This window comes from Tyto alba, unplaced genomic scaffold, assembly GCF_018691265.1.
Source record: "Tyto alba isolate M040663 unplaced genomic scaffold, T.alba_DEE_v4.0 Super-Scaffold_44, whole genome shotgun sequence".
In the NCBI taxonomy this organism is placed as follows: Eukaryota; Metazoa; Chordata; class Aves; order Strigiformes; family Tytonidae; genus Tyto; species Tyto alba.
Genome location: NW_024881320.1, coordinates 15,636,503 through 15,651,947, shown reverse-complemented (window position 1 = coordinate 15,651,947; position 15,445 = coordinate 15,636,503). Strand labels below are relative to the sequence as shown.

General features: G+C 48.4%; 1 protein-coding gene across 4 annotated transcripts in view; it reads right to left on the bottom strand.

Moving 5' to 3' along the window:
• Window positions 1-15,445, bottom strand: part of OSBP2 (oxysterol binding protein 2) — a 133,328-nt gene that overhangs the window by 101,706 nt on the left and 16,177 nt on the right. For all 4 annotated transcript variants that reach the window (XM_042805786.1, XM_042805785.1, XM_042805787.1 and 1 more), the window contains exon 2: window positions 1,501-1,709. In XM_042805786.1, coding sequence (XP_042661720.1) covers window positions 1,501-1,709 — 209 coding nt within the window. The remainder of the gene's footprint in view (window positions 1-1,500; window positions 1,710-15,445) is intronic.

Sequence of the window (15,445 nt, the reverse complement as noted above, 5' to 3'; positions counted from 1 at the left end):
TGGTGCTCTGGCATTCCGCTGCTCTCTGCAAAACATCACGCCAAGCACAGGCTCTGCCTGCACAACGCCCCCGGCAGCCAACATCCCAAATGACCGTCCCACGGGTACACAAACACAAACATTAACGCGCTGCCTTCCAAAACTGTGGTTACACTAATTTTATGCCGACTGTGTCTTTTCCCTAAGCCCATTAGAAGGCTGCCTCCGTCCACACAGCCTCGACCGCCGCTGCCACGGCGCGCTGCGCCCCGCAGTCGCGCCACGGCGCGCTGTGGTTTTGGGTGAGCGCACAGCAGCGTTTCCCCTGGGGAAGCAGAGGTTTTTCTTCGTGCACCGACCCGACCCCAACCTTTCTCGGTGGTGATGTGAAAGCTAAGGTTCACGAACTCTTTACCCATGGATGCAAATTCACTGCAGTCAGGAGCACAGAGCAGCACCTGCAGGTGTCCCAAAGCCCAAACCTGGACCAGGAACCAGGACAGAGACACGATACATAAGCAAAGAACCAAAGCACTCTTCCCTGGTCTTGCCTCCACATGCTGCCTTCCTAAAATATATTTGGGGCATTTTCTGAAACTACATTTTCATTTTAAACAGAGCGTTACAAAAGCAGGTGTTTGCCACATCTTTTCTCTTGCATAAGGCCTGATTTCCAGCATTCAAGACAAGATCTGAGAGTGGTTTTATTTTAGGACAGAGGAGACAGCCAGCTTTTTAATACGTTCGTGGATTTTGTTTCCTGCAACTTGAAGTCATGCTTGTTTGTGGAAGAAAATCAGCTGTTAATCCCAGAAGAGCTATGAGCACTAAAATATTTCTAAAATACTCTGTTAAGCACCTAACTGATCCCATTACACAACAGAGCAGTAAAAATGACACTCTGGGGATGAGCTGCGTAACAGGCACAGCGTTCTGGCAGCATTACATAATGCAGCTGTCCCAAACGTACACTAATAAATACCACACCACACCACAGTGTGTAGGGGGGAGAAGGAAAATAAGCACAGAGAGGGCCCAGCTTAACTAAATGTACATTTAACAAACTATCCTAAGCTATGGGTGAATAGGAGGACACAGCTCTGGCACTGCGTGGTGAATTGGTGATCGCTGGTGTGCCACTCACCGCTGCACTTAGTGCCTCTGACAGCATTCCCCACCCGCACGGACCAACCCGAAGTCTCCAGGCTCAAGGCACATACATCCTTGCCTTCCAGAAGAAGCATCATCAGTTCATTTTTACCGGCCCTCTACAATTTACAGCCATCACCAGGGGCTTTAAAGACCCGCTCAATGCTGCACGACCAGATGAGATGATGTTTGGTGCACAGAGTATTGTCTAAACCCCTTTGTGTCTCTGTGAAACCATCAGCTATTTTTAACTGCGTATGAAATAGTATCTGCCAGGGTTTCTGCACAATTTAGCAAGCACAGAAGCGCTGGATTACCAGGAGGTTTTAAAAAGGATCCAGTTGCACGTTCACACCCTCAGACACACTCTACCTGACTGGTTGTTCCTCATGCGGATGGCTTTTGCTTTGGCCAGCTCCAGGGCCGTGACCCAGCGCTGCCTCTCCACTTCTGAGTTAGCCTTTAAGTGGTACGTCCTTCCCCCGTTGGAAAGCACAATGTTACAAGAATCCTCCGTATCGATATGAGCCGTGGACAGGTTGATGGTCCCGCGACACGTGTGGGCCATTTCCGCTTGTGTCCTGCATGGGAACAGAGGGAAAAGGAAGCGTCAGTCCCCCTGCACCCAGCCTGTCCCCAAAATACCACCAATGCACCCGCCCGTGCAGCAGGGACCCACACAAACACCCCGAGCAGGCAGCAAGCCCGTCACAGCCACCAAAGCTAGACAAGCTCCTCAAACAAAAAAATGAGGGCAAGGCTGCAGCGTTTGGATCGAGCTTGTTCCCTTGTATGAATCCTGCTGCGCTGATTGCTTCCGCTCTCCCTAAAAGTTACCAGCTGCACACTGCTGGTATTCCTTGTCACATTTGCACTGTTGTTTTTCTCCCTTCTCCCTGCTATCCTACCTCCAGCATCTAGTATTCTGTGGCTCTTCACATCCTCTCCCTTCAATCATTGTCTTTTGCTAGGTGTGATAAGATCTTGCATTCAAAGATCTCCATTTGTAAGGCAAATGAAAGCAGCACAATTCCTCTTCAGCTGTAAAAACACCTTTCCTGGCAGCAAAATTGCTTAATACCTCACCAGGCTCAACCAGCTGAGCAGAAGGCTTTCCTGGGGCTAACTTCCCAAAGCACCAGCTCTCCTCCCACCCCAGCTGGGCATACCAGGGGGAATCCGCCCAGCCGCAGCCTTAACCCAGGACCATCCCACTGCTGACAGCCACAGCCAGGACTTCATGGCCAGGGGTCAAAGCCCCCCAGCCTGTAGGAGAGCACAGCACACCCCTGCCCCACACCACAGACCTGCTGGCCCCAGCCAGGGACAAGGCACAGCAGGCTGCTTCAAATCGATGACCCCTCCAGCATCCGCGACAGCCGCTACTCTGTCGTGAGAGAGCGGCTATCGCATCTTCAGATATTCTTCACAATTCGTGGGCTTTTACTTTAACCAAAAACTGAAATGATAGCTTAAGTTTTTTTTTTTTATTTATTAGCTTTCCTCTTTCCCCTCACCAGCCTTTGCATCCCAGGAGAGGAGCTGGTCCCACGCTGCCTGCTCACCAAGGCGGCAGCAGGTACCGCGCCAGCTGAGAGCTGCCCTCGTGAACACACAGAGACACTTTGTCTTGTCAGGGCGTGCAAGCTGTGGAAGAGCCACACAGAAACCAACAGCTACTTCTTAAAACATGACTTAACATAGCGTTTTCAGAAGCAGCCAAAGTCACTTTTTTAAAAAAAATGTCACAGAGACTAGGTTCTTAAAGGCCAAAGTAGTCCCCAAACTGCCTCTACACCCACTGCTGCATTGCAGATGCCTAAAACAGCTCCACAAGCATCGAGCCGGCAGGTCCTCAAGGTTTCCCACCAGCCCAGCTGACACGCTCAGGCCAGCCAGCGCAGGCACGGCCGACAGCGTCCCCGACGCCGCACGACCCCACCAACACCGGGGCACACACACAGCCCCCGGCCCCCGCTCCCATCCCGGGGGCTGCACGTTCTCCAGCCGGGGGGGCACGGAGGCTGGAACCCCCCCGTCCCTCCAGCCAGGAGGGGCCAAGCAGCACCTGGAAGCCAGGACCTTCGGACAGGAGGAAACAATGAGTGTTTTCCTTGATCCTCATTATATTTTTCCATCTTTTACCATCCTGCTTTTACTTTCCTCCAGTTTTTTTACTTTTATTTTGTCCATCCCCTTTCCCATCCTGCTCAGCTCTGCCGCATACTTTCAAACCTCATTCCTCACCCACCCTGACAACCTTCCCACTGCCCAGCACCCTCTCCTCCTACCTCACTGCCTACCCATCCCTGACAGCAGGACTACAATAAGCACACTTGCCACTAGACCACTTCTGGGTCCACAGATGTTCCCTCTTCCCCCCAGCACCCACAAACCACTTACCACCTCGCATTTACGCCGCGCAGCAAGGTGACTTCCTTCCCAGCTTGTCCATACTACCAAGTTCATTAAAGAGCTGATGTGGAACAGACATCCTTAACACTTGGAAAATTCCGTTCCTCCATGTTTTCCTCCCTTCTGCTGCCAGCTATCCCGTCCCACGGCACAGTTTAATCTGGCCCAGCACGGTCACCATTTTCACCCACATAAGCAGTCAAAGTTCCTAAGAGAGTTTTAAAGACTGTAAATCCCTCTAAGTCCAGGTGACCACCCTGGGGGAAACAGATGGGAGCAGGACAACCCTATCATAGGATAAATAAGCCTCGTGTACTTTTAAATGCCTCTTGTCCAAGTCATTTCCAGAATCCTTTCTCCTACGCTTTTCCTCGCATTAAGACATGTTGGAATTGGATAGATGTCAGACAGTCACTGCACGGATTCTGCTGGTATTTCAGCAAAATACATTACTATGTAGTTGCTCATTGAGTTGCAATAGCAGGAGAAATTGCAGTCATTTGTAGGAATTACCCGCTCCTTTCCTTTGCCCCAGCCAAGCAGCACAGTCCTTACCCAGGAACGTTCCCCCGGGTCCGTCATTCCTCCGTTCCTGTGGACTGACACCTGTTTGAAACGCCCCGGGGTACAGAGAACCACCAGATTCAGTGGCAGGACAGGCTCCTACCTCATCATACCTCCTCATCAGCCGCCTCACTTTATAGAACAGCTTGTAACCGTCCATGCATGAGGATGACCCTCCCAAAACCATTTGCTCAGGGCAGTGAAATAACTCAGAACACAAGGTCTAGTGAAGAACCTGTGCTCCTCATGCACCCAAGTGTTTAAGTAAGTTCAACCTTGTCACTTCAAGTATTTTCCAAACAAGCAAGGGGGAGAAGCACACTTATTTCCAACTGGTTTTAAAGGCTTGATGGCTGTTTGTTGCATGATAAAGCACCTAACACTAAGACGACCTCCCCCCCAGATGCACAAGGCTGCTTCAGACTCCAGAAGCAGAAAACCACCCCTGGTCACAGCCCTGAACCACCCATTACTATCGCTCTGCTCCAAGTCCCACATCTGTCTGTCTCTCCATCACCCTTCCACTATTTTTCTCCACTTCTTGTTTCTTTACCCAACATTTCTTGATCCAGCTGTTTGCTCCTAAAACTACAGCACCTCCAGGCCCAGGTGGTCTTTGCTGATCCTCACATGGCAACGCCAAGTCTCTGCCCCTCATCTCCATTCACATTTTATCAGGGCATTCCCAGTTATTCCCTTTTTTCCACCACCAGCAGCCTCCCTCCCATCACCCTGTTGCACAACTCCTCCCAAATCTCAGGTCCCTCATGACACCTCCACAAATGCATTGAAGTCCAAAAGCGATCGCCGGCCACCGCTTTTCCGAGATTTTAAAATCAAGTCACATCTTTAAAGCTAAATAAGTCATCAGCCGCTGAGCACTGGAAGCTTTCACGAAGGCACACACCACCAGCCTGGCGAGTGCAAGACCATTCCCACGAACGCCAGGAGCATCTCCCCACCTTCCTGAAAGGCTCGAGGCAGTTTGCACGTTTCTTGCTTCTCTGTGGCGCTGAGCACGGTGGTAGCCCCACCGTGTCACAGGGGCAGGGGTACTGCGAATCCCTGGCTTTCCACACGGTTGATACACAGCACCTGCAAAAGCCACCCCATGCCGGTGAGGAGCTTCCTAAACCTCCTGGCCCCGCTCCACACGCTGATGCAGCGGGAGAGCGAAACCTTGGCTGCACGTGGCTCGCCGAGGAACACATCACAACACAGCAGTCCCGGGGTCTCCAGGGAGGTTTAGAGGCACAGCCTAGAGTTGCTCTCAGAAAGCGTCGATGATGGAGTTCCTTATGGGATGGAGATATGGTCCCTGACCAGGGAGAGCGGGCAGCAACCCTGAGATATTCACTACCTACCTTATTGCTGGGGTTGCGTGTTATGCAGAAGGAAGCTCTTCTGGCTGAACACAAACTCAGATCCCCAAGTCTACAGCCCTAACTACAGCATCCCGAGGACTCTTCTCACCTGCTCTGCCCTGACACTGTTTTGCAGAACAAACGTAACCCGAGGCCACGTCCAAGCTCGACGTGCAGACACAGAAGCCATGCAGAAACAAAAACCTCTTGGTGCCTCCTAAGGACTTACGGTTCATGTCCCACAGCACCACAGGTTAAGTTCAAACCCAGTGCACAGTGTGGTTACACTTGCTTGCAGGGCTGGGGGGGGGTGAATTGGCTCCAAATTAAACCAAGCACTGATTTTCATTTCCAAAGTCATCCTCCTCATGATGCAGCACATACTGACGTGTTCCCAGATGGGATTACTTCCCACCTTGAGGGAACTGCTAGAATTATTTTCTCTTCTACACAAAACAAAGGGCTCCAAGGTGACTTCACTACATCAATTCAAGTCATATTAAACAGCCTCGCTCTCCTACCCAAGAAAACTGTTTCAGTATGGGGTTTTGCTCTTTAAGCTACCTTCCTGTGCCAATATGCATGGAAAATCAATTCCTACCAATCAGCACCCACACACAAGGCAAGCACCTGACCCAATCAGCAAGCAATCTCCTCTGTCCACATGCAGGAAAAAAAAATAAGAGGTGCCCTTCAGAGTCACTCATGATCAGATGGATCTGCTTATTCACCGCTAGCCGCTCAACTATTGCATAACGCAATCCAGGCAGATTTTCTGATTCTCCACTTTCTGCAATAATCTGAGCACTGCACATATGGGAGAACACGTGGGCAGGCTGCAAAAAAAAGCTGAAGGAAGGTTAAACATGGACATAGACCACACCGAGGTGGATACAGCTGAGTATCTGGGATTTTTTTGCTGCTCCCTCACAAAGCTAATCGATAGGATTCACCTTCAGAGATATAAAATTATAGCTGTGCATGGGAGAGAGAGAAGAGAACTGCCTTGCATACAGCCCTTGTCAACACACACAGCGAAAAGGGCTATGCAACACAAGAAAAAAAAATAAAAATAAATACCTTCGGGTGTTAAAAAGCAGGGAGGACTAAAGCACCCATCCAGCACGGGGAAAGCTGATGTGCCAGGTGAATATAAACCCTTCCCTCCCAGAGCACAGCAGCAAGAGCCGCAAAGCACCAGGGCAAGCTCCATGCAAGCCTTGAGCTACAGAGGCTGCATTTCCCTGCCAGGGGCTGCAAGGCTCAGGCACATGGCTCCAGACAAAAAAGGCCATGAACTATGGCAGTAGATGCCATGGCTTATTCCCAAAATCATTCTTGTGGCGAGAACAGTGCTGCTCATAAATTCATTAGGATCATCAGAAGGGAGACTTCTTACTCTAAAAGCATTAATAGATTTTATCATGATGTCAGCAGGTCCCTATTTCAGCTGTCAAACCTACTCAGGATGCACAGGTCCTAGTTCCTGTACAGATTTTGTCAAAGCTATCAGAAGGCACTGCTCTGAATATAGACATATTTTCTTTTTATTTCAGCAGCACGTAGGACACAGTAATAGAAATTTCAAACTGGCATCATCACTCAGGCACCCTACCCACAAGTACAGCAAAGCTCTTATACCACAGCAATTTGCAGAATGTCAAATTTTGCAAAAACCTTCAAAAGTCTTCTTTTTGTTAAAGTATTATTTGCAGCATTTTTCTCTCTCTCTTTTTTTTTTTTTTTTTTTTTTTTTTTTTAAGCTGGAAAAGCTGCTTTGGCTACTTTAATACCACAAATCTAAATAAGTTGTCTTGTCAAGCTCTGTATACCAGCATCAATTACTTAAAGAGGCCTCCGGTATAGAACTCCTGGAGTTTAAATTTTAGCAACTCATACTCTGCAGCCTGACAGATCAGCTACATGCTGTAGAGCAATAAAAGAACAGCAAATCACAGTTTAAAGACCTGCCTTCCAGTTCTGCAGGAATACTTGAGCTCCATGAGGCTGCTCAGTGTGCCAGCACTACGCAAGAGAAAGATGCTCCTGCTTTTCTACAGCTGTAAGAAATCTTACTATATATAAAACAATGAAATTCCTTTGTAAGAGCTCGGAAGACAGATTTATCAACAGAGCAAAGAGGTGGTGGTGAAAAAGTAGATAATAAAATGTTTTTCATCTACTAGCTCCACAGTTTTGGTTTCCGTGATATCACAACAGCCAAAGATTTAGCTTCAGATGCTGGTAAGACGTTGCTCATAAGGATTTTGTAACTCTAGCTGTGTGGCTCTGCTGGAAGTTAATAGGACGCAGCAAGCAATAAATAGCCCCAGCTCACACTCTGCTCCCAAACACCGTTCACTTAAAGCAAGCAAGCACAACGGGTGCTTGTGAAATTCCTCTGCTAAGATTTCCTTTCCAGCAGCAAAGCTCAACTCCATTTCTGGGTAGCCTCATCTCTCCTAAAACTCGACTTCTCCTTTTCTCACAGCTCAGCCAGGATCAGGCCAAGAGCCCCGGCAGGGAACCGAGACTGCTCTGCACAGCACCCACTTTCCAGGAGGCCAGCGGTGTTCCAGCCTGCTGTCCAGCCTGAGCACCAGCGAGATGGTCAGGGAGAGCACAGCGGCCCAACTTTGAGCCCAGAGCAAACACCTGCAAGCCTGGCAGCTCAAATAATCACCTGGGCAGAGCGGGAACGACGTGTAGGGACTTTGTTACGTTACATCCTGGCTGGATGCTAAAACCACTCAGGCTAGCGAGCCTGCAGCTCTCCAAGCCGGCCTATCCACAAAAAACTCATGAGGACACTATGCAAACACTGACCTGCGGCTTCTCTCCTAAGTTAGGAGGGCAATACTGTCTGCTCATGGGTTCCCAGCATCACTCCATATTGCTAGGCACCTTCACATAGATCCCCAAACACAATTTAAATTATAATCAGAAAAATGACAAAAAAAAAAAAAAAAACACTTGCTCTGTCTTCTTAGAGATCTTTCTCCTATTATCTCAAAATCATTTGCTTGATTGAAGCTTCAGTAACCCGAACACCTGATTCTACATCTTAAATGCTAGATTCCCATCTTATCACTCTTACAGCCGTTCCGCTTTCCGGTGTGAATGTAGGTCACTGCAGGGCTCACACTTGTCCCCGCACTGACGGCCGCAGCCAACCTCCTCGCGACAGCCTCAGAGAAGCACAAGATGAGCGACATTTAAAGACTCACATGTTCTTGTCTACCCTATTTCAGCATATCCTTGGGGTTTCACTCACTGCAGCTACACCAAAACAAGTCAGATTTGGGCTGCACCTGAGCCTCCAAAGTCTGACCACGCGCTGTGGAGAACTCACCCCCGCTGCGAGCGGGATGCTGAAGCCAGCCCAGCTCACGAGCAGCCGCCTGAGTCATTCTTCCCTTGGGAAAACAGCACCGAGTGTTTAAACAGAAATCTGCTGCGAGCTACAGCCCTGGCAACAAGGCAAGAGGCATCAGCAGACACACTCGATCATTTGCCAAGTTATCACTCAGCCACTTGGTCACTGCTCACCAACAAGAAAATATTTTTCTAATTTAAATAGCGTTTACAAGAAAATCTACTGCTGTTACTGTGCAATCTTCCTGGGTTTCGGGTTCCTTGATTCCTTGAGCTGTAACAGCTCACAATGGGTGGCTGAAGTTTTGCGAGAGGGGATTTTATTGCCCACATTTGAGCGTAGGTCCAGAAACAGCCTCCCCAGCACCACCGGCACCATCGCGCCAGCCAGTTCCCGCAGGTCACGCACTCCGGCTGGGATGATCAACACAGCACAGGGCCGGAGCCAAGGGCTTCGCTGCTATCGGGGATGCTCCTGGCTTGTCCTCTGTTATGAAGGATTCGGGGAGAAAGTCACTTGAAGAGTTTGAAAGGGAAAAGTCACAGACTGTAATAGAAGAGAGTGAAATTATTTGTGGTTTGAGGGGTTTTTTTTGAGTCCCTGGATGTGAAGTACAAAGACCTTACAGCAACACTGCCACTACACACACGGCATGAAGCTGGACACAAACCCCAGGTCCATTTCTGGAGCTGGCAAACAGATACCTCGAGGAGCTTCCCCCATGAGCTCCACCACCACACTGTGTCTGAAGAGCTAGGAGCTGGGAAACACTTTTTGGCTATCACATCTCAAGAAAATTAGGAACTTCGGCTTCTGCAGCGGTGCGCTGCAGCTCACACCCAAAAAACAATCCAACCCAGCCAGAGATAAACACCACAACAGCACAAACCCATCATCTCAGGACACCCTCCAACACACACCAGGAGATACGGGAAGGATGGGATTGGTAAGCACGTTGGTCTGGAGATACCTGTACACCTCTGGTGTCAGAGCAGCTCAAAGACCCAAACCACAGCTCACAGCCCAAGAACCGAAGGGCACTGTAGCAAGACTGTTGTCAAACCATCCCTGAACACCTCCAGCCTGCCTGCCCTGGTCACTCTACCAATTTCAGACAGCCCAGAATCACCTTACAGCTTAGCACTCACACACCACCAGGCTTCGTATCCGTTGCTCAGTTTTCTCAGCAAGATGACAAAAATAAGCATTTCCATCCTGATCTATCAAGAAGAGAGCAAGGCAAAAGAAACTCGTAGCGTAGCAGATGGACTGCAAAGCAACACATCCAGGAGGCACCTCCCCAATTAGAGAGAGGGAGTCCTGTTCCTGCATCTGCTCAGGGCTCCCCAACAGCCTATTCCCTCCCACGGGGGGGGGAAGGTAAGTCCCCAGCATTTGCAGCTCGGGAGCAGTAATTCAGCACATCCTGGTCCCAGGGAGACCGGGAGAGTTTCTCTGCAGAGAGTTGAAGAGCAGCATCACCCCCTGCAAAGCACAGCAGCCCAAGACACAGGCACAGATCGCTGCCTTCCTGTTTGACCCCTCTTATCACTCCATACCTGATTACACAGGGACAGATCTCATCTCTGCCTTTGCTTTCTTCACTATATGGCAACCTGGAAACATTCAGAAGTTTGGACAAAAACCACTTTTTTAACTCCTGTCCCCCCTGCAAGAGAAAGGTACTGTAAAACCTTGCAGATGACAGCCTTGCTGTTTCTTACACTATTGACCTCTCCTGATTCAGAGATTAATATCTATTTTGCCTACTGTATCTTTCACAGATGAAGCTGAAACCGGTTTATTAATTTCATTTTCCCATCACACTGGAAAATATCATATCATTCACTGAGTTAAGGGCTCTGCAGCCATAGAGAAATATTTACACCGGTTGTATAACCAGGAAATGCCCTTTAGAGTAAACTGTCGAGATTGCTGCAGGCAGAGGCAAGAACAGAAATTAAGGACGGGGAAACAAAATAAGCAGAATCAAGCAATGCAATAGATAGGGAAAGGAGAGAGGAGATACCGAGTGGATTTACACTCTGCCTGGCCCACTATGAGAGCAATGCGCTGAAATACTTTCAGCAGAGCATTTTTTTTTTAACATGATGCAGAAGAATCACTGCAGTCCACAAAGGTAATCAGGCTGATCTTTTTCTTAATTAAATGAGGATGGAAGTTTCTCTCAGGGGATTTTGTTTCATTACCAGGAGTGGGGGGGAGCAGGGAAGGCCGCCTGTGCCCGCCTGCCACGAGGCTGAGCAGCAATGCTCGCTCTGCCCACGGGACCCGGCGCTCTGCTCGCGCTCCACGAAGCGCAAACCAACTCTTGGGCGACGCACGAGGATGGGGCCGAGCTCTCTCATCCTTGGGTGACCCCGGCAGCACGGCCGGCACCCGCCGGCGTCGCCGCGCTCCCCGCCTCGCCAACAAAAGGCTGCCGTGCCACCGCCGGCCAGCACCTCCCTCCCCACCTCGGCAGGAGCTTCCAGCTCCGTGCCGCCGCTGCTTCGGGGTCCTCTGAGCCCGAGCAGTTCACCCACTCCAAAATCTGGTGCTCGCTTTCACTGCCACCGTCATCCCATCCTCAGCGCGGGAACATCTGAAATATTTCATGCAGAGCAGGACCGTAGAGGGGTTACAGAAACCCCTCTGCGCAAGTGTTTCATGGCATGTTTTCCAATAAAATGAGATTTTGCACATCCTTTGTTCAGAATAATTGGGGGTATAAAGCCAGTGAAATCTCTGCACTTTTATGCATGAAAAATTCCAAAAACTGGTTTTATTTTGAGGCCAAAAGCTCACATGCCTGAAGCTTAGAGATGTAAGTGTGGACACCAAACCTCTTGGGGTTATTACTCTCCTTCAGTTTGAGAAAAAAGGATTTTTATGACAACTCAATTCCGGAACACAAGTGCCTGAGAGAAAGCAGGCGCGTGGCACGAGAGGTATTTTCCCAGCTCATGCAGTAAGCAGTATTCACGATCAGCACATCACAGCTCTCACATACCACAAGCTCCATGTGACAAACAGCTCAGATTTTTTTTTTCCCCCCCTTCCTTTTTTTCCCCCCTTCGCCAAACCTACCAAACCACACCCAAAAAAGCTTATGGCAAAGTGCTGTACTGAGATTTCTGCAAAAAAATACAATTTATTTCTATTTAAAGACTGATTAACTGGCTGCAGTCAGTGTGGGCACCAGATCAGTAACGATCAGATTTAAGGGAAAAAACCTGCAATCCAGGCTGCAATTCCCCGACCTGTCCAGCAGCTTCCCAAGACAGTTTATGGGACAAGCCTCTACCCACATGCTGGACCCAACACGGATGGAGCCTCAGCCAACACTGCACAAGCAAGGATTTAGGGATGACTTGATTGTAAACCTGCCCTGTGAATTGCTGCATGTAGTAAGCAAAGCAATCGAGTTCACAGTCTTTTCCTCCAGTTCCTCAAAACTTCAGTTTGGCTGTAACAACTACCCCCGTGCAGGGCAAGCCTTTGCAAGGGAGAACCTGGAAGACACTTCTGCTTCACATCATTTACAGACCGACCTTGTCTTTCCCTGCTTCACAAAGAGGGAAAAAAAAAAAAAAACACAAAAAAAAAACAAAAAAAAAAAAAAAAAAACAAAAAAAAAAAAAAAAAAAAAAAAAACAAGAAAAAACAAACTTACAAGCAAGCTAAGGGAAGGTAATTTGTCAGAAAGACATTCCCACCCATACCACTGCAGCCTAGGATAAGGCACCACACTCAGCCCTGACACTGTGTGCCCTAAAGGCTTAATGCAAAATCTCACAAGCACATTTTGCAAACGGTAGCACTTTCAGGTCAGCGGCATCTTCGATGTGATAGTGAGTCTTGGAAAACTTACTGCTGGCGACGCATACAGATTTAATAAATGGTCAGGTCAAGAAAATTGACACCATTGCCAAGCTGAAACATCTCTGAAAACACCCCAGCTTCCCCCCTGCCTCTTTCCTTAAATAAAAGTGCAGCAGACCTGCTGGCTACATGGCTGAATGGAACAGCTAGCCTCATTTGGCTTGTCAACAGGCAATCTCCTTCGAATATAGATCCGAGCAGTGTGTCCAAGTAGAGGGCCTCTTGTTTCCTGAGAAACCAGTGTGTAAAGCTTGCATCAGCACACACAGACTTATAAATGCTTTTAACTACTAACACCAGAACCACATCAAAATGCACAGACGTGCCCCGGTTCCCTTCCCCTCATGCCCCAAAGAGACGTCCTGCTTCTACAGTGCTCCCACAAACGAGATTTCCACCCCAAATAAAATGATACTCTAAAAGCAATCTATCCAGATGCATATTCTTCAGGATTAGCTTTTAGAACACGTTTATGACTCTCTCATGTGCACAATGTGTGCTTTCTGCCAGGAAAGCTCAGCAGTGGTCAGGAGGAAAAAAACGAAGCCATCACACAGATATCAACAAGCACAAGATATGGTCTGGCAAAGGGACTTTGTGTTGGGGTTTTTTTATGAAAACAATGAAAAATTAAAACAAATTAAGGGAAAAAAAAAAAAAAAATCCCACCAGTTACCAGTAAGCACTCCCACTCCTCCCACCACACTGTGCTATCTCCTCCTCTGCCTCTGGAGAGGCTGGCGGTGGCCCTGGCTGATAAGGTTATCAGCCCTGTAAATAAGGGCACCCAAAAAGAGCTCTTCAAGACACTAGTTTGGGTGGGCAGCTTCACCGGCTCCCCAGGGTGAACCGTCACCTTGTTCTACAGGGCAAGAGAAGCTCTCTGTGCTGGCATGACATCGCACAACCGCAGCTTTGCTCCAACACAACACTGCGGCAGCCTCCCGAGGAGGGCTTTTACTCCTCTCCTTCTAGCAGAAGCAGAATTAAACACTGTAAAGGAACTCAGCAGGAGGAGAGCAAAGCATATCTGGTTAGAAAAATATCCTAGTACTTGGGCAGAAGGAAGAGCGTACCAGAGCAGTCAGTGTCCCATTTACAGCAGTCAGCCCGCAGCTCACACAGCGGACGTGACACACAGTTGTCCATCTCGGCCAAAAAAATCCAAACCACGAGGTCAAAAAAATCCAAACCACGAGGTCAGGAGCTTTAGCAAAGGCGCTGCTGTACGGCCGGGCAGGGAGAACGCTGCAGCTAGCGGGGCTCTGCATCTCCTGCAAAGACTCTGCTGATGACCGTAACACCATTAGACACAAGGACTAAAAGCTTCTGGGGAAAACAGAGTTGTCATTAGCACCAGGCACACCAGCATCACCCTCAGCACTCCCCCACCTGTATTTTGAATGCACTGGATTTCCTCCCATTTAGGTTTTTCTCTGACTAGTTGCCTAGATGTAGTTCCCAAAGATAAAACCCCGGTTCAGGGGTACGTTCTGGTAACTACAAACACGTATGAGAAAGTGTCAAACTACAACTGCCAGCCAGAGCCCGGAGCTTACAGCCCAGCAGGGATGCCAGCAGCTTCACAGGAGGCAGGCACACGCGTGGCATTCAAGAGAAGCCTCTTAAGAAACCCTGCTCACCTAAAAATGCCAGAGGAAGCACCCCCAGTTCACTGTTTTTATCACCTTCCAAGTAAAGATGCTACAGATCCAGAGGGGAAAAAATCCCACCAAGATTTGTGGGCAGGACTGCTGCCAAATTCATTGCACCAGTTAAAAGTTTATGGAAGGTCTGGTCCAGATCCCCACCATCTCCACAGAAGTTACTTTAACTAAGACCTGGGCGATGCATGACTGACATGCTTGGTGGCTCAGCTTTAAGCAAGAATGAACACCAAATGGCCATACACGAGGTTAATGTGACAAATGCTCTTACTGCACAAGAACACTGAAATAAATGCAATATAGCAGATGAGAGCCTCAAGCTGTAATTTTTCTTGTCACAGCCTCTGCTTTTAAGTTTTTACTGGTCCCTCAGCCCTTGGGAATGGCGTTAAATGATCAGAATAAAGATCAGCCAAAGTCAGCTCATGTTTATACTTTCTCACCACCATGTCCAAGAACATAAGAGCACATAAGGCACAGAGCAGCCAACATTAAGACCCAACTTTTATTCCTATCCCACCAATGTGCTTCCATACTTACGATATTCAGATCGATAAAAATATCCTGTTTTTTCAGACTAGAGTTTAGGGGTGTATTTGCTTTACGCACAAGACTTAGTCTTGCTGAGATTGAGTGCGGATAGAAGAGCTTGCTTCCAAGAATTTTTCCACAGTTGCAAGCAGCTCTCTATGCAACTTACCATCAATGTTAATGTTTTCAGTACCAAACAAATTTTCTTCAGAGACACTGCATGAATTATGGCCTGTGACCTCGAGCATCAATTTCAAGTCATTGCACTTCTGACTTTTTGCCAACTTTCAAATAACGCTACAATCATTGCACAGAATTTATTTCCGTATGAAATATTTCTTCCTGATAGATTTCTACATGCAAAGCCCACATGGTTGCATAGACATATTTCTCCTTCTATTTTAAGGCTTGGGCACAAGAAGAGAAAGCTAAAACTCTGCACTTAAAATGCAATCTAACTGTTGCTTCTCAGCCCTTGACTGTGAACTCCTCGGTTCAGCAAATCCCTTGCTACA